At 40.6% G+C, this 22,223-nt stretch overlaps 1 protein-coding gene across 1 annotated transcript in view; it reads left to right on the forward strand.

Annotated features, from left to right (window-relative positions):
• Positions 1 to 4,175: 4,175 nt before the first annotated feature.
• The window catches only part of DRAM1 (DNA damage regulated autophagy modulator 1), a 52,441-nt gene continuing 34,393 nt past the window's right edge, over positions 4,176 to 22,223 (forward strand). The window contains exon 1 of the mRNA XM_074226707.1: positions 4,176 to 4,335. Coding sequence (XP_074082808.1) covers positions 4,205 to 4,335 — 131 coding nt within the window. The 5' untranslated portion in view covers positions 4,176 to 4,204. The remainder of the gene's footprint in view (positions 4,336 to 22,223) is intronic.

Raw genomic sequence — 22,223 nt, forward strand, 5'->3', positions numbered from 1 at the left:
TATTTTTAAAAAATGTATATTCTTGGGGTGGCTAGGTGGCCCAGTAGATAGAGCATTGGGCCTGGAGTCAGGAGTATCTGGGTTCAAATCTGGCCTCAGACACTTAATAATTACCTAGCTGTGTGGCATTGGGCAAGCCACTTAACCCCATTGCCTTGCAAAAACAAAAGCTAAAAAAAAAAGTGTATATATTCTTTTAAAAAGGCTTTTCAATTCTCATTTTTTCTTCTTGAGTTCATCGGGGAAGTTGGGTCTCTGTGGTTAATGGATATGAGACATCACATGACAATTGATTGTATTTTGTAAATTGTAAAAAAACAATGATTTAACAACTTCCCCCAGAAGTATAGATGAAGTTCAGAGTATGCAATAATTCTCTATTTTGTTAGTAGTGAACATAAATCATTACAGCACCATAAGTTAAGGTGACAAATAAAATAAGATTTCAACTCAGGCCTCATAGGACTATTGATTTAGAGCTGGAAGGGAAGGACTTCAGAGGATATGTAGCCCAGACCTTTCATTTTATAAATAAGGAAATTGAAGTGTAGAAACAATTATTTGCCTGTGGCCACACAGGGATGTCAGAGCTGGAGAGGGCATTAAAGGTCATCTAGTACAAAATGAGGCAGAGCAAGTTTCCACAACTTATCCAAGATCACACAGTGGGAAACATAGGATTTGAACCCAGGCTCTCTGATTAGAAATGCAGTGCTTAACTTGAAGGTCAAGGACTAGTCTACCTATCAGATCCAAGGAAAGGGAAGCAGTTTATGACTAAGGAAGAGATGGAGAACGTCACCAAACAAACTAGATAATTTTCTTACATTAAATTAAGAAGCTTTTGCACAGACAAAACCACTGTAACCAAGATCAAAAGAAATGTAGTAAATTGGGAAACAATTTTTACAACTAGTATTTCTGACAAAGGACTCACTTCTAAAATATACAGAGAACTGAGTCAAATTTAAAAAAAAAGCCATTCCCCAATTGACAAATGGTCAAAGGATATGCAAAGGCAATTTACAGATGAGGAAATTAAAACAATCCATCATATGAAAAAGTGCTCTAAATCATTACTTATGAGAGAAATGCAAATTAAAGCATCTCTGAGATACCACCTCACACCTCTCAGACTGGCCAATATGACCAGAAAGGACAATGATCAATGTTGGAAGGGTTGTGGGAAATCTGGGACACTAATATATTGTGGGTGGAGCTGTGAACTCATCCAACCTTTCTGGAGAGAAATTTGGAATTACTCCCAAAGGACAACAAAAATGAGCATACCCTTTGATCCAGCAATACCACTACTGGGTCTACACCCTGAAGAGATGATGAAAAAAGGGTAAAAATATCACTTGTAGAAAAATATTCATAGCAGTCTTGTTTGTGGTGGCAAAGAATTGGAAATTAAGTAAATCTCCTTCAATTGAGGAATGGCTGAACAAACTGTGGTGTCATGAAACTCTATTTTTCTATTAGAAACCAGGAGGGATGGGAATTCAGGGAAGCCTGGAAGTATTTGCATGAACTGATGCTGAGTGAGATGAGCAGCACCAGAAAAACACTGTACACCCTAACAGCAACATGGGAGCGATGATCAACCTTGATGGACTTGCTCATTCCATCAGTGCAATAATCAGGGATAATTTGGGGCTGTCTGTGATGGAGAATGCCATCTGTACCCAGAGAAAGAATTGTGGAGTTTGAAAAAAGACCAAAGACCTTTAATTTAGGAAAAAAACAAAACCCATTATCTTACTATGTAATTCTGCTATCTCTTATACTTTATTTTTCTTCCTTTAGGATATGATTTCTCTCTCATCACATACAACTTAGATCAATGTATACCACGGAAACATTGTGAAGACTAACAAACTGCATTCTGGGGGGGGGGGAAGATTAGGGGGAAAATTGTAAAAGTCAAAATAAATAAAATAAAACAAAAACAAAAACAAACAACAAAAAAAAAAAAGAAATGTGGTGCTTTTCCATCATTCCACATTCACTCCAAAGCCAATTTTCAGAGCCTAGTCTTCTTTATGGGATTCAGAAAAACAATCCAATCTTTTTCCCACTTGGGGAAAAAAATGATGAATTGATAAATCACATTTAAAGCTCAGTAATTTGAAAAATATCAAATTTCTTTGACAAGGAGGAGTTTGGAGATGACCCATAAGGTCCATCTAAATCCTAATCTATTATAGCCTATTATTTTTATTTTCTATGTGAGTCTGACTTGTGATTTCAGAAGTGTTGAGAATGTCTTTTTTTTTCAGTTTTTGCAAGGCAATGGGGTTAAGTGACTTGCCCAAGGTCACACAGCCAGGTAATTATTAAGTGTCTGAGGTTAGGATTTGAACTCAGGTCCTCCTGACTCCAGGGCCGGTGCTCTATCCACTGCTCCACCTAGCCACCTCTGAGAATGTCTTTTAACAATGTTTCCGGGCAGCTAGGTGGTGCAGTGAATAGAGCACCCGGCCCTGGAGTCAGGAGGACCTGAGTTCAAATCCTAACCTCAGACACTTAATAATTACCTGGCTGTGTGACCTTGGGCAAGCCACTTAACCCCATTGCCTAGCAAATACTAAAAAAAAAGTTCATCGATAATTACTCTTTTTCTAAATTTTGATTTATTTTTAATTTTTTAAAAATTTTACAATTTTCCCATCCTCCCCCTAACAGAAGGCAGTTTAATAGTCTTTACATTGTTTCAATGCTATACATTGATCAAAATCGTCAAAAATTATTCTGCAGCGCTCAGAGAGCTGAGATATGAATTGAGGGTCCTAGAACTATGCAACCCCAAGATTCTCTATTTGGACGCAAGATTTCCAGGATTTGTGAATACTGACTTGACCTACCACTGAGAGTCAGTGGTTCCTCGGTGGCAGTGCCCAACTTAAGGGGGTAAAAGAGGAGTGTACTCTTGAGAGTCAAAGATCAGCCCCTCAGGATGCACAGAGACCTCAGGAAAGAGCCAAGGTAGAGGGGTAGCAGGGGCTTGGGGGTGAAGGGTGAGCCCCTTGGTATCCACAGAGACCTTAGGAGAGAGCCAAGGGAGAGAGGTGGCAGGGGCTTGGGGGTGAAGGGTGAGCCCCTTGGTATCCACAGAGACCTTAGGAGAGAGCCAAGGTAGAGGGGTAGCAGGGGCTTGGGGGTGAAGGGTGAGCCCCTTGGTATCCACAGAGACCTTAGGAGAGAGCCAAGGGAGAGAGGTGGCAGGGGCTTGGGGGTGAAGGATGAGCCCCTTGGTATCCACAGAGACCTTAGGAGAGAGCCAAGGGAGAGGGGTGGCAGGGGCTTGGGGGTGAAGGGTGAGCCCTCAGGATTTAGGAGATCTCAGAGAGGGTCCAGGGTGGGGGCCACCAGGGTGCGGGGTCTCACGTTGCCGTCCACGCCCGGGCACCCGCGGGACCCAGCGGAGATCTCCAGGGGCCCCTCCTGCGGCCCCCCAAGACTCCGCTCTTCTGGGGGGATGAGCGGGTGGGGCCACCCCCGAGGGTCCAAATTCACGAGAGATTTGAGGGGGCGGACGCGGGAGATCTCGGGGTCCCTCGCGGGTGCGCACCCCTGGGAGCAGGGGCGGGGTTACCCAGGGAGGAAATCCGCGGGGCTGGGCGTGGGGCCCCTGGGGGAGCGGGTCAGGGGAGGGGGCTCCGGGCCCGGCTCCGCCCCCCGCGGGGTGGGAAGGTCTGACCCCACCCCCGTGGCTGCCCAGAAGCAAAAGTGAAAGGAGGCCGCGGCCCGCGGCTCCCCGATCGCGGCCGTCCCCCTCCCCGGGGCCACTCTGTCTGACTTGGCCCCCTTTGCCCAGCGCGCCCCCCGCGCCCCCTCCTGCCACCGGCCTCCCCCGGGGCGCCCCCCATCCAGGACTGCCCCCCACCCGGGGCGCCCCCCATCCAGGACTGCCCCCCACCCGGGGCGCCCCCCATCCAGGACTGTCCCCCACCCGGGGCGCCCCCCATCCAGGACTGCCCCCGGGGCGCTCCCCATCCAGGACTGCCCCCCACCCCGGGGCGCCCCCATCCAGGACTCCCCCGGGGTGCCCCCATCCAGGACTGCCCCGGGGCGCCCCCCATCCAGGACTGCCCCCCACCCCGGGGCGCCCCCATCCAGGACCGCCCCCCACCCCGGGGCGCCTCCCGGCAGCTGCCCAGCGCCCCCGGGAGCTCCGGCCCGGCCCGCTCCCGACGGCAGGATGCTCTGCTTCCTCAGGGGCATGGCCTTCGTGCCCTTCCTGCTGGTGACCTGGTCCTCTGCCGCCTTCATCATCTCCTACGTGATCGCCGTGGTCTTTGGACACGTCAACCCCTTCCTTCCCTACATCAGGTAAGGACCCTCCTAGTCCAGGTCGGGGAGCACAGTCGGTTCGGAAAACACAGAAGCAGCAAAGTCAAAATGAGTCCTGACCTCGGGGGCAAGGGAGAACCCATCTTGTGCCCCCCTCACTCTCTCTCCTTCACCTCCCTGAGTCTCAGTGCCCTCTTCTGTAAGATGCCACCTTGGGCCAGGTGCCCTTGAAGGACCGACTCTTCCAGCTCCTCCCTCTGATGCTGAGAAGAGCGGATCAGAAATGTGTTGTGACCTGGGACTAGACCCAGTTTGTGGAGGACTGGACGTAGCCATCCCCAACTTCTCTAAGCCGGAAAGCCCAGGTGACCTTGGACAAAGTCTCCAGATCTCATATTCCTCACTTGTAAGATGTGGCATCTGGGTTAGGTGATAGACTAGGCGCCTAGATTTCCTCCAGAACCCTAGAATTACACACCAACTGGAGAAATCCTAGCAAAACACTGCAAGTTTTGTTTATTTTTCGAAAAGACAGGGGGAGTGGAGGAAAGTGGGATTCAGAATGGCAGGAAGGAGCTTCATGTTTTTGACTGGTCAGAACTGGGGGACCTCTGCTTTGAACTTCTTCCCTGGAGCTTTTAAAGATAGATTCCACCAATCCAAACCCTTGAAGCACAAACTCCTTTCCCTCCCAAGCTCAGTGTATCCAGGAGAGAGTTCCCCAAACCATCTTTAACTTTTCTTTTTCTGTTGGGGGCACCACTCCATGCTCTTGTGACCCAGGTTTCCAACTAGAACCTCTTAACCTCTTGCCTGGATTCCAGCAGTGGCCTGCTACTCACATCCCTGTCTCCAGGGTTTTCTCTCTCCCAGTCACAGAGCTGTTCTCACCCTAGAAGTACAGAGCTGCTTCTAAATACCGATTCTGCTTCTGCTTCTTCCTCCCTATGGGAACTTGGGGGAAACCACTGAATTTCCTTGGGCCCCAGTTTCATCTTTTGTAAAACAAGAGGGTTGATTAGTTTCTGAGTTCCTTTTATGTTGTGCTTTTGTTCTCTTGACCTCAAAAACTATGGTTCCCAGTTGCTTCTAGAAGAAAATGCAAAATCAGCCTGGCTTCCCCTTCAATTGATATTCCTATGCATCAACAATCATTTATTAAAGTGTTTATTGTGTGTTAAGTGTGGGGGCTACCCAGAAAGGCAAAACTTGTCTTTGCCCACTAGTAGCTCACATGTGAATGGAGAAGTTATTTATGTTAAGAGATACACTGGGTGGACCAAGGTAGAGTTTTATGTTGAGATACATGAGATAGACCACGGTAGAGTTTTTTCTGTTAAGAGACACGGGGTGGACCAAGGTAGAGTTTTATGTTGAGATACATGAGATAGACCACGGTAGAGTTTTTTCTGTTAAGAGACACGGGGTGGACCAAGGTAGAGTTTTATGTTGAGATACTTGAGATAGACCAAAGTTGAGTATTTCTGGTTAAGAGACACATAGATCAAGGAAGAGTTTTTTCTGTGTTAAAGAGATAAATGGAGTAGATTAAGGTAGGATTTAATCTAGGTTAAGAGATACATGGAGTAAACCAGGATAGAGTTTTTCCCAAATTAAGAAATACATGGGTAGACCGAGATAGAGTCTTATCTATGTTGAGATACCATAGGGGTAGACCATGGTAGAGTTTAATCTATGTTAAGAGATACATGGGGTAGACCAAGATACAGGTTTTTTCCATGTTGGGATACATAGGGTAGACCAAGGTAGAATTTAATCTATGTTAAGACCTACATTGAGTAAGAGCATCTAGGTGGCACAGTGGATAGAGCACTGGCCCTGGAGATAAGAGGACTTGAGTTCAAATCCAACCTCAGATACTTAATTGCTTAACTGTGAAATCTTGGGCAAGTCACTTAATCTCAATGTCTTGTAAAAAACAAAAACAAAGAGAGATACATGAAATAGCCCAAGGGTGAGATATATATGTTAAGGGATTCATGGGGTAGATCAAGGTTGAGATACATGGATTAGTCCAAGGCAGAGTCTAATCTCTGTTAAGAGATACACGGAACAGGGGGTGGCTAGGTGATGCAATGGATAGAGCATGGGCCCTGGAGTCAGGAATACCTGAGTTCAAATCCAGCCTCAGACACATAATAATTATCTAGCTGTGTGGCCTTGGGCAAGCCACTTAACCCCATTGCCTTGCAAGAGAGAGAGAAAGAGAGAGAGAGAGAGAGAGATAAGAGAGATACATGGAGTAGAACAAGGTAAAGTTTTATCTATGTTAAAGAATATATATATATATATGGAATAGACCAAGGTAGAGTTTGATTTATGTTTAGAGAAGCATAATGTAGACCAAGATAGAGTTTTATCTATGAAGAGATACATGGAGTACACCAAGGGAGAGTTGAATTTATGTTAAGAGATACATGGATGGGGCGGCTAGGTGGCATAGTGGATTAAAGCACCAGCCTTGGAGTCAGGAGTACCTGGGTTCAAATCCGGCCTCAGACACTTAATAATGACCTAGCCGTGTGGCCTTGGGCAAGCCACTTAACCCCATTTGCCTTGCAAAAAAAACCTAACAAAAAAAAAAAAGAGACATGGAGTAGACCAGGGTGCTCTAGGGAAGGGCACTGGGAATCTGGCTGAAGAAGAGCTGAGGTACTGGGGGTAAACTGAGCCTTGAAGGAAGCCATGGGAAGCTAGCAGAAAGAGGCCAAATTGTCCTTCTGTAAGTTCCCAGTACATGCCATTCTATGTGCTTTTTTGCACAGATGGTTCCCCAAACCTGAAATGTCCTCTTTGCTTATCTCCACCTCTTAGACTCCCTGACTTCAAAGCACAACTTAAGTGCGAAGCCCCCAGTACAAGCTCTCTCTCTTCTCTCTCTTTTTTTTTAGGTTTTTTTTTTTTTTTTGCAAGGCAAGGGGGTTAAGTGGCTTGCCCAGGCCACACGGCTAGGTCATTATTAAGTGTCTGAGGCCGGATTTGAACTCAGGTACTTCTGACTCCAGGGCCCGTGCTCTATCCACTGCGCCACCTAGCCACCCCTTCTCTTCTCTCTTGAAATAACTTTTTGTAATATTGCTTATCTGGGTAGAATATAGATTCCTTGAGAACTAGGACAGTTTTGTTTTTTCTCTTGAGACTCCGGTACCTTGCCTGGTGCCAGCACCCAGGAGGTGTGGATTGAGTTGACAATGATCTCTGCTATCTCTGAATTTGTAGCAATTTCTGTTTCCTCTAGTCAGATTAAAAACAAAACAAAATCGCACCATTTTGTTGGGATACTTTTTTGTTATCCTCTCCTTAACCAGAGTGTAAGCTCTTTGAGGACATGGATTGAATTTCATTCTTTTTTTGTTTTCCCCTCCCTTCTTATCATAGCAGTGTATAATAATCATTGAAGCAAGGGGAGGGAGGGCAGTATATTTCAGTCTTGGAATTCTAGAAATACAACAAAATTTGGAGCCGTTATCTGATCATAGCTTGGAACTGGAAGGAACCTCAAAGGCAATACTGTCCAGACTCCCTCATTTTAGAAGTGATGAAGCTCATACAGTTAAATGTCAAAAAAAAAAAGATTTGCCTGAGTCACGATCAGAGAAGTAGAGTTGGCTCAGATTTTCAGGAACTTTAGGTACAATTTACTTAACAGATGGGGAAACTGAGGCTCAGTGAGGTGAATAATAGTTCATATTTATATAATGCTTTATTTTAGGATTTACTGTGACCCTATGTTGTAAGTAGATAAAGGCTCAATAAATACTATTGTCACTGATATACCTTAGGCAAAGTGACCTCTACTGTTTTATAGGAAAATAAACCAGATCTCTCTGGACTTACATTTCCACATGTGTAAAAGGAAAGGTTTTAAATGGTTTCTGAGTTGTCTTCCAGCTCTTGATCTATGATCCTATGTCCTGGTTCAAATCCTTCCTTTGATAATTATTACCTATGTGACCATGAGCGTGTCAAAGCATCTCCCCAAGACTTTGGCTTCCCTATTTTTAGAAGGGAATGAACTAGATGGCTTCTGAAGTTCCATTTTTGGCTCCAGATCTATGACCCTAAGTCACTTAACCTCTCTGAGCCTCAGTTTCCTCATTTGTAAAGTGGATTAGACTAGGGGGCTTCTGAGGTTCCATTCTGGTTCCACAACTATAACCCTAAGTCACCTCATCTCCCTAGATCTCAGTTTCCTCATCTGTAAAGTGGGTTAGACTAGGTGGCTTGTAAGATTCCTTTCATCTCTCTCTCTCTCTCTCTCTCTCTCTCTCTCTCTATATATATATATATATATATATATATATATATATATATATAATCAACTATCTCCTCAAGATTTTGATTTCTTCCTCTAGTTTTATGAATTAAATCTACTGCCTTCCCTGCCTTTGTGTGTGTCTTTTTTTTATTCCTATTAGGGCAAGAAATACTTAAGGTGGATAGAGTTGAGAGAAGCAAGGAAGGACATATGGGCAATATTTCATGTGCCAGACAGATGAATGGTAATGACTCTAGAGTCTGTTAGGTCCTGAAGAGAGAGATACCTGCTTCATCCATTAGGGATGGATTGGATTAGCAGTCTGACTTCTAGAAAGACCAGGATCAGCTCTGGACCATATTACTTAGATTGTCTGAGGCAGTTTTTCAAGGAATAGAACAGCCATTCTATAATGCATGATCCTGGCTAAATATTAACTACCTTCAAGGACCTGTGATTTCATTGATGTGGGCACCCACCATCTTGAACTTGGAGATAAGCCCGAGGCTGAATGATTAAATGATCCCTCCCCACCAGTTAGCCCTTGTCAGAGGATCATGAATTTAGATTAAGAAATGCTTGGTACTTCTGGTGCCATCTGATCTAATCTCATTTTACAGATGAGAAAACTGAGGCTGCAGAGAAATGAAGTGATTGCTCAGTTCTTGTCTCCAGTTCTAAGATTCTATCATTTACTGTCTGTCTGAAGATTTAGTTTCTTTAGAACTGAGAACAAGAAAGGTAGTTTCTGATACTCAATTTCAAAGTCTTCATATGAATGAATACATGAAAGAAAGACTGAATAAAAATGAATTTTATTAGGTGCTTAGACTTCATGGACTGGGATACAACTATACAAGCTAAATCATTTCTACCTTCAAAAAAATCTGTTTTTTCTTTTTTTTAAATGATGAACTTCAGAACATTAATATTTCAACATACAAATAATACAAATAGAGCATTGTATATAAAACTATGAACTTCTCTTATATATATTTTTAAAATATATGTTAAATTAGGGGCAGCTAGGGGGCACAGTGGATAGACCACCAGCTCTGGAGTCAGAAGGACCCGAATTCACCAGTCTCAGATACTTAATACTTAATACTAAGTCTAGCTGGGTGACCTTGGGCAAGCCACTCTTAACCCATTGCTATAAATAAAATAAAATTTTAAAAAATTAATAGATTAGTAACATGACTTATAGTAACATCTACTTATAGGAATTAAATCACTTTTATTTAATAGTGGAAATGACATAAGGAGATCTGGAACCAGCAGAGGCTTTGGTTTGTGAATGGCCCTAGAGCCTCTGGGAGTGAATTGATGCTAAAGAGCTGATACCTAGCCTTAGGCTTTCTGAAAAGGACTATATTTAGCCTGGAATTTAGTTCAAGGGCCATTTGCATTTGGTTCTAGGACTTTCTTAATTTCTAAACCCTTCTGCCTTGGGCTCTTTGATTCCATGACCCTAAATCCATCTTTACCCTTATCACTGCCTGTTTCATTAAGCTTCTGCTGCTTCCCTTTCCAATCTTAAACACCATATGTTCCTGACCAAGAGTGCTAGAACCTTTAGTGTTACTCCAGTGCAACTCCCACATTTTCTAGAAGAGGAAAATGAGACTCTTTGTAATAAATGAAAGAGATGGAATTTGAACCCAGGCCTCTGACATCATCTCTGGTTGGATGTAAATAGGATGCTTCATTATAAGTTCTTTGGACATGTCATATATAGTTTGTCATTGCATTGATTTGAGTTCTGAAATCTTTCAGAGTTATTTTTCTTTACAATATAGTTGTCCTTGTGTCTGCTCTCTTGGTTCTACTCAGTTTATTCTGCATCAATTCATACTATCCAGGATACTTTGCAGTCATCTCTTTCACTATTTCTTTTTTTTAAATTTATTTACTTTCATCCATATGCACATGTATATTTTTAAGTTACAAAATTTCCTTCCACCCTTCCTTCCCAGCCTCCTCCCTTCAGCGGCAAACAGTCAGGTTAGCATTGTACATACATATTTTTCCCCCCGCGGGTGGATCACATTCTTTATAAGTCCATCACAAAAGTTACTTCCATATTTTTCTACCATTGTCATTGCTGATTGCAACTCCCTCCTTTCATATTTCTCCACTACCATGTACTCTATTTTCTCTCTCCTTTCACTCTGACTCTGCTGTAGGGTAGCTGAGTGGTGCAGCAGATAGATCCATGGCCCTGGAGCCAAGAGGCCCTGAGCCCCCCTACCACCCCTTAGGCCCAGCATCCACCTGTCCCTATGGTCCCAGGCAGGCCATCCAATCCTAGCCCCTTGCAAGAAGTAAAAAAGAAAATGTGGGGGCAGCTAGGTGGCACAGTGGATAAAGCACTGGATAAAGCACCGGCCCTGGAGTCAGGAGTACCTGGGTTCAAATCCGGTCTCAGACACTTAATAATTACCTAGCTGTGTGGCCTTGGGCAAGCCACTTAACCCCATTTGCCGTGCAAAAAAAAAAAACTAAAAAAAAAAAGAAAATGTGTTATATCTGACCACTCTCCCCCCATGGTCCATCCTCTCCTCCATCACTCACATCACCCCCCCCTTCTCCCGTCCCCCTTCCCTCCTTCTTACTCCAGTTGTCTATACCCCATTGAGTATATATGCTGTTTCCTCTCCTAGCCACCCCTGATGAGAGCAAAGTTTCCTTCATTCCCCCTTGCCTCCCCCCTTCCATATCATTGCAATAGCTCATTGTAATAAAAAAAAATCTTATTATATGAAATATCTTAGCCTATTCCCCCTCTCCTTTTTCTTTCTCCCATTACATTTCCCCTTTTTCTATTGACTCCATTTTTACCCCATATTTTATCTTCAAATTCAGCTTTCTCCTGTGCTTCATCTATAAAAGCTCCTTCTACCTGCTCTGTTAATTGAGAAGGTTCATATGAGTATTATCAGTATCATTTTTCTATGCAGGAATACATGCAGTTCATCATCATTAAGTCCCTCATATTTTCCCCTTCTCCTCCACTCTCTATGCTTCACCTGGGTCCTGTATTTGAAGATCAAACCTATTCAGCTCTGGCCATTCCAACAGGAACATTTGAAATTCCCCTGGTTCATTGAAAGTCCATCTTTTTCCCTGAAAGAGGATGTTCAGTTTTGCTGGGTAGTTGATTCTTCCTTGCATTCTAAGCTCTTTTGCCTTCCGGTATATTATATTCCAAGCCCTAAGAGCTTTTAATGTAGTTGCTGCTAAGTCCTGTGAGATCCTGATTGCAGCTCCAGGGTATTTGAATTGTGTCCTTCTGGATGCTTGTAATATTTTCTCTTTGACTTGGGAGTTTTGGAACTTGGCTATAATATTCCTAGGGGTTGGTTTTTTGGGATCTCTTTCTTGGGGGGGATCGGTGGATTCTCTCCATTTCTATTTTGTCCTCTGCTTCTAGGATATCAGGGCAATTTTCCTGTAGTAATTCTTTGAAAATGATGTCAAGGCTCTTTTTCTGATCATGACTTTCAGGTATTCCAATAATTTTTAAATTATCTTTCCTAAATCTGTTTTCCATATCAGCTGTTTTTTCAGTAAGATGGTTCACATTTTTTTCTAATTTTTCATTTTTTTGGTTTTGAAGTATTGAGTCCTGATTTCTCATAAATTCATCAATCTCCCTGGGTTCTATTCTTTGTCTGAAGGATTTGTTTTCCTCAGAGAGTTTTCCTATCTCTTTTTCCATCTGGCCAATTTTGCTTTTTAAAGCATTCTTCTTAACATCTTTTTGAACTGTTTTATCCATTTGACCTAAGCTTGTTTTTAGCATGCTATTTTCTTCAGCATTTTTTTTGGATTTCCTTGACTAGGCTGCTGACTTCATTTTCATGTTTTTCCTGCATCTCTCTCCTTTCTTTTCCCAGTTTTTCTTCTAACTCCCTCATGTGATTTTCAAAGTCTTTTTTTTTATTTAGGTTTTTGCAAGGCAAACGGGTTAAGTGGCTTGCCCAAGGCCACACAGCTAGGTAATTATTAAGTATTTGAGACCAGATTTGAACCCAGGTACTCCTGACTCCAGGGCCAGTGCTTTATCCATTATGCCACCTAGCTGCCCCTCAAAGTCTTTTTTGAGCTCTGTCATAGCCTGAGCCCAATTTCTGTTTTTCTTGGAGTCTTTAGATGCAGGAGCTTGTGCTTCCTCATCTTCAGACTGAGTATTTTGATCCTTCTTGGGATCATAGATAATGTATTTCTCAATGGTGTTCCTCTTGTTTCTCTGCTTGCTCAGCCTGTTTTGAGGCGCTTCCTGAGCTTTTGGGACACTCCCACAAGGGTCTCAATGTGTAAGGCTCTGTCCTCCCTCCTGGTCTGTGAATGACCATAAGCACCCCCTCTGCCATGGGGCTAAGGTGGGGGGGTGCTCCTGCTGTTCTATTGGGGGGGGGTCCTAGACTTCAATCAGGATCTGAATTTGGTCAGAGCCCCAGACTCCTGTTCCAGGGGCAGAGCTCGGCAGTCTCTCTCTTCACTCCCCTCCCTAGGTTCAATGGGCTCATGCCCTGGGGGCTCCTGCTTACTGGCTCCACCTGCTTGTTTCCTGGATCTGGGCTGCAGTGGCCACACTGCTTGCTGTGTGCCCCGAGGGCTGGGCTTCACGTGCTCGCTCTGGCAGAGGTTCCCCTTGCTGTTCCCCTAGGTTGTGCCCAGTGCTCCCCCGGGGCGTAGCTCAGGAGACTCCCCCGCTGCTGTGAGCCAAGGCTCCCAGTGCCCTGGGGCTGCCCCCAGGAGGCTGAAGTTCTTTCGCTCTGGTGGGCCACCCCTCTGGCAGGCCGCCCCTCTGACCCCGGGGAGCAGAGCCTTTCTGTTCTTTTCCAGGTTACCTTGAGTAGGAGCACTGCCTCACTGGGTCCCTCTGTGGGTTCTGTCTCTCAAAAGTTTAGAGTCCTTAGTTTCGAAGGTTTATGAGAGAGCACCTAAAACACAATCTGCTCTTGTCATCATCTTGGCTCCGCCCCTGTTGTACATACATATTTTTGATAAAAATGTTTATAGATTAGTAATTTTCAGTATGAGGGATTAGGATAAAGGGAAAGAGATGCATAGGAGCTAATTTTTATAAAGTGTTCATCAGATTCTGAAGGTGTGTGTGTGTGTGTGTGTGTGTTGTGTGTTTCCCTTTGGATGGGGATAATATAGTCCATAGCCATTCTCATACAGTTGTCCTAACTTTCTGGACTGCTGAAAGGAATTGCTTCCATCAAGATTGTTCATCTCATAATGTTGCATACAATGTTTTCTTGGTTCTACTCCCTTTGCTCAGCATCAGATCCCATAAGACATTCCAGGCTTCTCTAGAGTCCAACCATTTATGGTTGCTTATAGAACAATAGTATTCTATAGTATTCATGTACCATATTTTTTTTTGTTGTTTTTTTTTTAATTTTAGAAAGGTTTTATTTATTTTGAGTTTTACAATTTTTCACTCAATCTTGCTTCCCTCCCCCCACTCCCCACAGAAGCTAACATTTCAAATACAATATTGAATAGTAGTGGTGATAGTGGGCATCTTTGTTTCACCCCTTATCTTATTGGGAATCCCTCTAGCCTCTGCCCATTGCATATAATGCTTGTTGATGGTTTCAGATAGATACTGTTTATTATTCTAAGGAATAAGTTCTAAGTCCATTTATTCCTACACGCTCTAGTGTTTTTAGTAGGAATGGGTGCTATATTTTGTCAAAAATCATATGATTTCTGATAGGTTTGTTACTGATAAAATTAATTATACTGACAGTTTTCCTAATATTGAACTAACCCTGCATTCCTGGGATAAATCCTACTTGGTCATAATGTATTATCCCAGTGATAACTTGTTGTAGTCATTTTGCTAAGATTTTATTTAAGGTTTTGGCATTTATATTCATCAAGGAGATAGGTCTATAATTTTCTTTCTCTGTTTTAACTCTTCCTGGTTTAGGTATCAGCACCATATTGGTTTCATAGAAAGAGTTAGGCAGAGTTCCGTCTTCCCCTATTTTTCCAAATAGTTTATATAGAATTAGAACCAGTTGTTCCTTAAACGTTTGATAGAATTGATTTGTGAATCCATCTGACCCTAGAGATTTTGTTTTTAGTTTTTTGCTAGGCAATGGGGTTAAGTGACTTGCCCAAGGCCACACAGCTAGATAATTATTAAGTGTCTGAGGTCAGATTTGAACTCAGGTACTCCTGACTCCAGGGCCGGTGCTCTATCCACTGCGCCACCTAGCTGCTCCTAGAGATTTTTAATTAAGGCGTTTAATAATGACTTTTTGAATTTCTTTTTCTGTGATAGGGTTGTTTAGGTATTTAATTTCCCCTTCATTTAATCTGGGAAATTTATATTTTTGTAAATATTCATCCATTTCATTTAGATTATCGAATTTATTGGCATAGAGTTGGGCAAAATAATTTCAAATTGTTACTTTAATTTCCTCCTCATTGGTGGTGAGTACACCTTTTTCATTTATGATACTAGCAATTTGGTTTTCTTCTTTTTTTTAAATCAAATTGACCAGAGCTTTATAAATTTTATTTTTTTTTCATAAAAACAGCTCTTGGTTTTATTTATTACTTCAATAGTTTTCTTGCTTTTGATTTTATTAATGTCTCCTTTAATTTTTAGAATTTCTAATTTGGTATTTAACTGGGGGGGGTTTGATTTGTTCTTTCTCTAATTTATTATTTGCATATTTAGTTCATTGATTTCCCCTTTCTCTAATTTATTCACATAAGCCTTTAAAGATATACTATATCCCCTGACAGCAGCCTTGAGTGTATCCTATAGGTTTTGGTATGTTGTTTCCTTATTGTCATTATCTCGGATAAAATAATTAATTCTTTCTATAACTTGTTGCTTGATCCACTCATTCTTTAAAATGAGGTTATTCAGTGTCCAATTAGTTTTGGTTCTATATCTCCCTGGCTCAATATTGCATGTTTTTATTGCATTATGATCTGAGGAAGATGTATTCACTATTTCTGCCCTTCTGCAATTGATTATTAGGTTTTTATGCCCTAGGAAATGGTCAATTTTTGTGTAAGTCCCATGTACTGCAGAAAAAGAAAGTATATTCCTTTCTATCCCCATTTAGTTTCTTCCATAAGTCTATCATGTCTAGGTTTTCTAACAATCTATTTACCTCCTTAACTTCCTTCTTGTTTATTTTATAGTCAGATTTATTTAAATTTGAGAGCCAGCAGTTGAGGTCTCCTACTATTAGAGTTTTGCTGTCTATGTCTTCCTGCAATTCCTTCAACTTCTCCTCTAAGAATCTGGATGCTATACCATTGGGTACATACATATTTAGTATTGAAATTACTTTATTGTCTATGGTTACCATAATTTGTTTAGCCATTCTCCAATTGATGAGCATCCCCTCAAATTCCAATTCTTTGCCACTACAAAATGAACTGCTATGAATATTTTGGAACATGTAGGACTTTTTCCCCTTTTTCTATAATTTCTTCTGGATAAAGACCTAGAATGGAATTGCTGGGTCAAAGGGTATGAACAATTTTATTGCTCTTTGGGCATAGTTCCATATTGCTCTCCAGAAAAGTTGGATTCATTCATAACTCCCCCAACAATGCATCAATGTTCCAATCTTCCCACAACCTCTCCAACATTGATCATTTTCCATTTTTTCTCATCTTGGCTAATCTGATAGGTGTCTTTCACTATTTCTTATACATACAGCAATTTTCCATCATATTTATATGCCGTGATTCATTCTTTATTTGATGGGCACCCCCTTATATAGCATATAACTAACCTTATTTTTTAATTACCTCCTTCAGGATCTTCAGGATCAGTGTCTTTCTCATGCTATATTGCCTTACTTCTACTTTTCCTCTCAATGCTCCTTTCCTTAGCTGCCATCCCCATCCTTGTTTCCCTGTTAGTTTGATGGATTTATACACAAAACTTTGTGTGTGTGTGTGTGTGTGTGTGTGTGTGTATGTGTGTATAAAACCTTCTTTTGTTCATTTCAGATAAGAATGAGATTCATGTGATGCCGAAGGCCTCCCAACTCTTCCTACATTTCAAGATCTCTTGTTTTAGTAGAAGCTGCCATGTCCTGTGTGATCCTCTTGTAGTTTGTTGATATTTGAGCTGCTTCCTTCTGGATCCTTGCAGTATTTTCTTCTTTAACATGAGGAACTCTGAATGTTGGCTATAACATTTCACTCGGGGCGGGGGGCTTTTTTCCCTTTGGGTGTTTCTTTCAGTAGATGATTTTTCTATCTCTTCACTCTGCTCTATGAACCTAATAGTTTAGAGGGAAGTTTTGGCTTTTATTTTCTTTTTCTTTTTTTTTTTAGGTTTTTTTTTTTTTGCTAGGTAAATGGGGTTAAGTGGCTTGCCCAAGGCCACACAGCTAGGTCATTATTAAGTGTCTGAGACCAGATTTGGGTACTCCTGACTCCAGGGCTGGTGCTTTATCCATTATGCCACCTTGCTGCCCCTGGTTTTTATTTTCTTGAGTGGTTTAGTGATTTTTAAATGTTTTTTTTCTTGATTTATTTACCAGGACTGTTGTAAAATAACATTACATTTTCTAGTTTTTCAGTTCATTGATTTTGAACTAATATTTCTTATGCTTTTATGAAGTTTTTGATTTCTCTTTCATTTATTCAAGTTTTCTGGGAGACAATTTCTTGGGGAAGATTTTCCACTTTGTCTTTATTCAGCTATTCTCTTTCTAATTCTTTTCTATAGAATTTTTATTTATTTATTCATTTGCGTTGCTGTGTCTACACTGAATGCTTTTGCTCTTCAAGATTCTGGCTCCCCTTCCTCTCCCCTATTGGTTTACATGCTCTAGGGGGCTTTTAAGGAGAACTATTTCTCCTTTTTTGCCTTTAGACAGAGAACCCTGTAGGCAATGTGCATTTTTACCCCTTTTCTGGTCACACTTGGAGACTACAGACTTCTTTGACTATGATTTTTTTTTTTGGTTTTTGCAAGGCAAATGGGATTAAGTGGCTTGCCCAAGGCCACACAGCCAGATAATTATTAAGTGTCTGAGACTGGATTTGAACCCAGGTACTCCTGACTCCAGGGCCAGTGCTTTATCCACTGCACCACCTAGCTGCCCCAGACTATGATTCTTTAAAAAGAAAAATCTTAATTGTATTCTTTTTCTAATTACATGTAGAAATAGTTTTCATCATTCATTTTTGTAAAACTTTCTCCCTCTCTCAAGTCCCTTCCCCCTCCCCATAATAGCAATCAATCTGATAAAGGTTATACATAAACAATCATGTTAAACATATTTCTATATTGGTCATGCTAAGGAAGAATCAGAACAAAAGAGAAAAAACTGCAAGGAAGAAAAAAAAATAAATTTTAAAAAATGAAAATAGTAAGCTTTAATCTGCACTTAGTTTCCAAGGTTCTTTCTCTGAATGTTTATGACATTTTCCATCACAAGTCTTTTAGAATTGTCTTCAATCACTATATTGCTGAGAAGTTAAGTCTATCATAGTTGATCATCTGTCTCCTGGTTCTGCTCATTCCACTCAGCATCAGTTTATGTAAGTCAGTCTAGGTTTTTCTGAACTCTGCCTGTGTTCATCATTTCATATAGTGCAATAATATTCTACTGCTTTCATACATCGCAACTTGTAAAGCCATTCCCCAATTGATGGACATCAATTTTCAATTCTTAGTCACCCCCAAAATAGCTGCTATAAATATTTTTGTACAAATAGGTTCTTTTTCTCTTTTAAAAAAACCTCTTTGGGATACAAACTTAGAAGTGGTATTGTTGGATCAAAGGGCATGCATGTTTTTATAGCCCTTTGGGCACAGTTCCAAATTGCTCTCCAGAATGGTTCAATCAGTTCACATCTCCAACTATGCAGCAGTATCCCAGTTTTTCCACCTTCCCTCCAACATTTATCATTTTTTTTTTCTGTTTTTGCCTATGTCTCAATCTCGATGGCTTTTCTTGCGGTCCTATTTCTATTGCCAGTGAACTTTCCATTCAGTTCTGGGGTAGAATAAAGAATTTCCTGTAGTTTCTAATTCTAGATTGTTATTTAACCTGATATGCATTTCATTCTTTTTTTTTTCTGGAGTAGGTATGGGGGAACTGGGCAGCCAGCTTCATTCATATAGCTATCCTTCTTGGTACCTCCATTCAGGTAGTCAGCTTCCATCATGACTGGAAGAAAAAAACTTATAAAGAGCAGAGTGATAGGCAGGGAAGGATGTTTTGGTCTAGCGAACATGATTGGAGTAAATAACTTCTAAGTTTCTTTCTAGCACCAAGTCTATGATCCTTTGATTTCAGCATTTTGGGAACTTTTATCACCTGAAGCCAATCCCAACTCTTAACTCCTCTGATGTGTGCGAGAATAATTCATTCATCTTTAACCGAGCTGGTGATAGAACCTCTCCATACTTAGCTAGGATGGTCCTCTGGAACTGTCTCAAGTAGGCACTTAATAAATACTTTATTGATTGGTTGTGAGTGAGTCAATAGTTGATCAGTCATTGAGTAATTTTTAAATTTCTACTTGATTCCATTTCACTTAGCTTTTACAAGGACCCCTGAAGTAGGTGTAATATCCCTATTTATTAATTTATTAATTTATTTATTAATATCCCTATTTTATCGATGAATGAGCCTCAGAGAAATAACATGACTTTCCTAGGATTGCATAACTTAGTATCACATAACCAGTAAGAGTCAGGAGACAAGATTTGAACCAAGTTCATATTAATATGGAATCCAGGGAGCTCATGGTTCTAGCTGACCCCAAACCCTTTGTATGTTTATTGCCTCTCAATACTTCACAACAATTGGAGGTACAACCTCCATTTTTTTTCTGTCAGCCCCAAATATTGGCATTGGATCAGATGCAGCATCTGTGTTGGAAATCCATTAGTAAGAGAATGCCAAACCATGACTTTTTCTTGAAAATATAGGACCTAGTATTTAATTTAAACTCTAGCTACCAATAAGAGTTCTGTCTTCTCTGATACTTAGAATCTTAGAGAGTTGCCTAGAACATCAAGAGGTCAAGTCAGAAGACCATAAGGTTTAGGTTTTTTGTTTTTGTTTTTTTGCAAGGCAATGGGGTTAAGTGGCTTGCCCAAGGCCACACAGCTAGGTAATTATTAAGTGTCTGAGACTGGATTTGAACCCAGGTACTCCTGACTCCAGGGCCCATGCTTTATCCACTGCGCCACCTAGCCGCCCCAGACCATAAGGTTTAGAAGAAATTTTAAGAGATCCTTGAGTTCACTTGTTTTTAGAGATGAGGAAATGAAAACCAAAGAATGAGTTACAAGAAAGAGCCAGAAACAAATCTACTATTATCTCAGTAAGAAGTATTGTTTCTTAATTGGTGGAGACAAATAACATATCACTTGTAAGTGTGCTTTCTACTTATCTGTGTATCTTTTTATAACAATAATGGTGATAGTAATTATTATAAAATGCAAAAGAACCTTATTAAGGTAATTTTATTAAGACGTTGATTTGGGGGCAGCTAGATAGTACAAGGGATAGAGCGCTAACCCAGCAGTCAAGAGGCTCTGAAATCAAATTTAGTCTGACACTTCCTGGCAGTGTGACCCTGGGCAGGTCACTTAGCCTGTTTGCCTTAGTTTCCTTATGTGTAAAATAAGTTGGAGAAAGTAATGACAAACCACTTCAGTATCTTTCCCAAGAAAACCTCAAATGACATCTTGGAAGAGTTGGGCAAAACTAAAATGACTCAACAACAAAAGTACCTACTCTGTGCCAAGTTCTGTGCTAGTCATCGAGAATACAGGAATGGTGTGTAGGGAAAGGCATTTGGAACAAGGATTGTCAGTGAATTGAATTGCCTTAGGAAATACTTGTTTGATCATCATCACTCCTTCTCAGGAACAAGGATTTGATTATTGTTTCCAGAACAGGAGGAAGAGGATGTCTTAGTGGATGACTGGATTAGGCATATGAAATCTGGTCTAATATCCCATTCCCTAATTTAATGAGAATTTCCATAATTTTAATCAATCTATTTTTTTAATCTGACCTCTTAGAAATGGAGCATCCTTTTGCATCTTCTCATTTTTCTCTCCTTACTGTTTAAAAAATAAATAACCCTCAATTCTTCAAGAATTGTGAAATCCTAGAATCTCCGAGTTTGAAAGGATCTTGGAGCTCCTATCATCTCATCAGTATCTGGATAGGAATCCTCTTGACAATAGCTTCCTGTTTGGAGAAATATAAGATCTTGGTATGACTGAAAATCTGATTCCTTTTGCCTTTAATTCCTTTAATTGAAAACTTGCATTTATTGAGTGTTTTTTTGAGACATGATTCCAAAAATCTTTATATAGCTGATTACTGTGTCTGGGATGAGAGCCAAGTTTCTGATTAAATCAGACTAATTAGATTGTCTCTGATGTTCTTAACTCTATTCTTTTTATGGAAAACCATAAGAATAAACTGGTCTGAGCCTTAGGTCTCAGATACCTAATGGAGTTGTTCAAAATCCCATGATAGTCCTTCCCACACGACTCCATACTGGAGGACCAGACACGCCAGCCTTGTTGTATTAGCTCAATTGATAGGAATCAAGGGGAAGGGGTGAAAATTGAAGAAGGGGCTGTCAATTGTTGTTTGTCTAGGTCATGAAACCCCTTAACCAAAAGGAGGGCAGAACACATTTTTAGGGTTTTTATCATTTATTTTTTCCAATGATATTTCAAGATGGTTTTTAACTTTTATTCTTGTTCTTGTAAAATTTTCTCCCTTTTACTCTTCCCTCTCCCCATCCTAGGACAACAAATAATCTGATATAGGTTATATACATATATACATATATATATATCTCATATTTTCATGTTAGTCATGCTGTGAAAGAATAATAAAAAGGAAAAAACCATAAGAAAATAGGAAAAAACAAATGTAAAAAAATGAAAATAATATGCTTTGATCTGCATTCAAATTCCATAGTTCTTTCTCTGGATGTGGATGACAATCTTATTAATTAATTTTTTCCCAACTACATGCAAAGATAGTTTCAACATTCATTTTTTTCTAATATTTTGAGTTTCATATTTTTCTCCCCCCCCCCCCAGCATCTGTCCCCTATACAATGAGTAATCTGATAAGGGTTTTACATATATAACTATGCAAAACATATTAACATATTGGTCATGTAGTGAAAAAAAGAATCATAACTAAGGGGGGGGACATAAAATAAGTTTGAAAAAGTGAAAATACCGGCCCTGGAGTCAGGAGTACCTGGGTTCAAATCTGGTCTCAGACACTTAATAATTACCTAGTTGTGTGGCCTTGGCAAGCCACTTAACCCCATTGCCTAGCAAAAACCTAAAACAAAAAAAAAAAAAGAAAAAGTGGAAATAGTATGTTTTGGTCTGTATTCAGACTCCATAGTTTTTTCCTCTGGATATGGATGACATTTTCCATAAGTCTTTAGAATTGTTCTTGGTCTCTAAATTGCTGAGAGGAGCAATTCACTATCATCACACAGCATCAGTTCATGTAAGTCTTATTAAGTTCAGGCTTTTCTGAAGTCCACCTGTTCATGATTTCTTTTTTTATTTTTAATTTTTTTTGTTCATGTTTTTTTTACAAAATAATACTATTCCATAACATTCATA

This window comes from Macrotis lagotis, chromosome 2 (assembly GCF_037893015.1).
Source record: "Macrotis lagotis isolate mMagLag1 chromosome 2, bilby.v1.9.chrom.fasta, whole genome shotgun sequence".
Classification (NCBI taxonomy): Eukaryota; Metazoa; Chordata; class Mammalia; order Peramelemorphia; family Peramelidae; genus Macrotis; species Macrotis lagotis.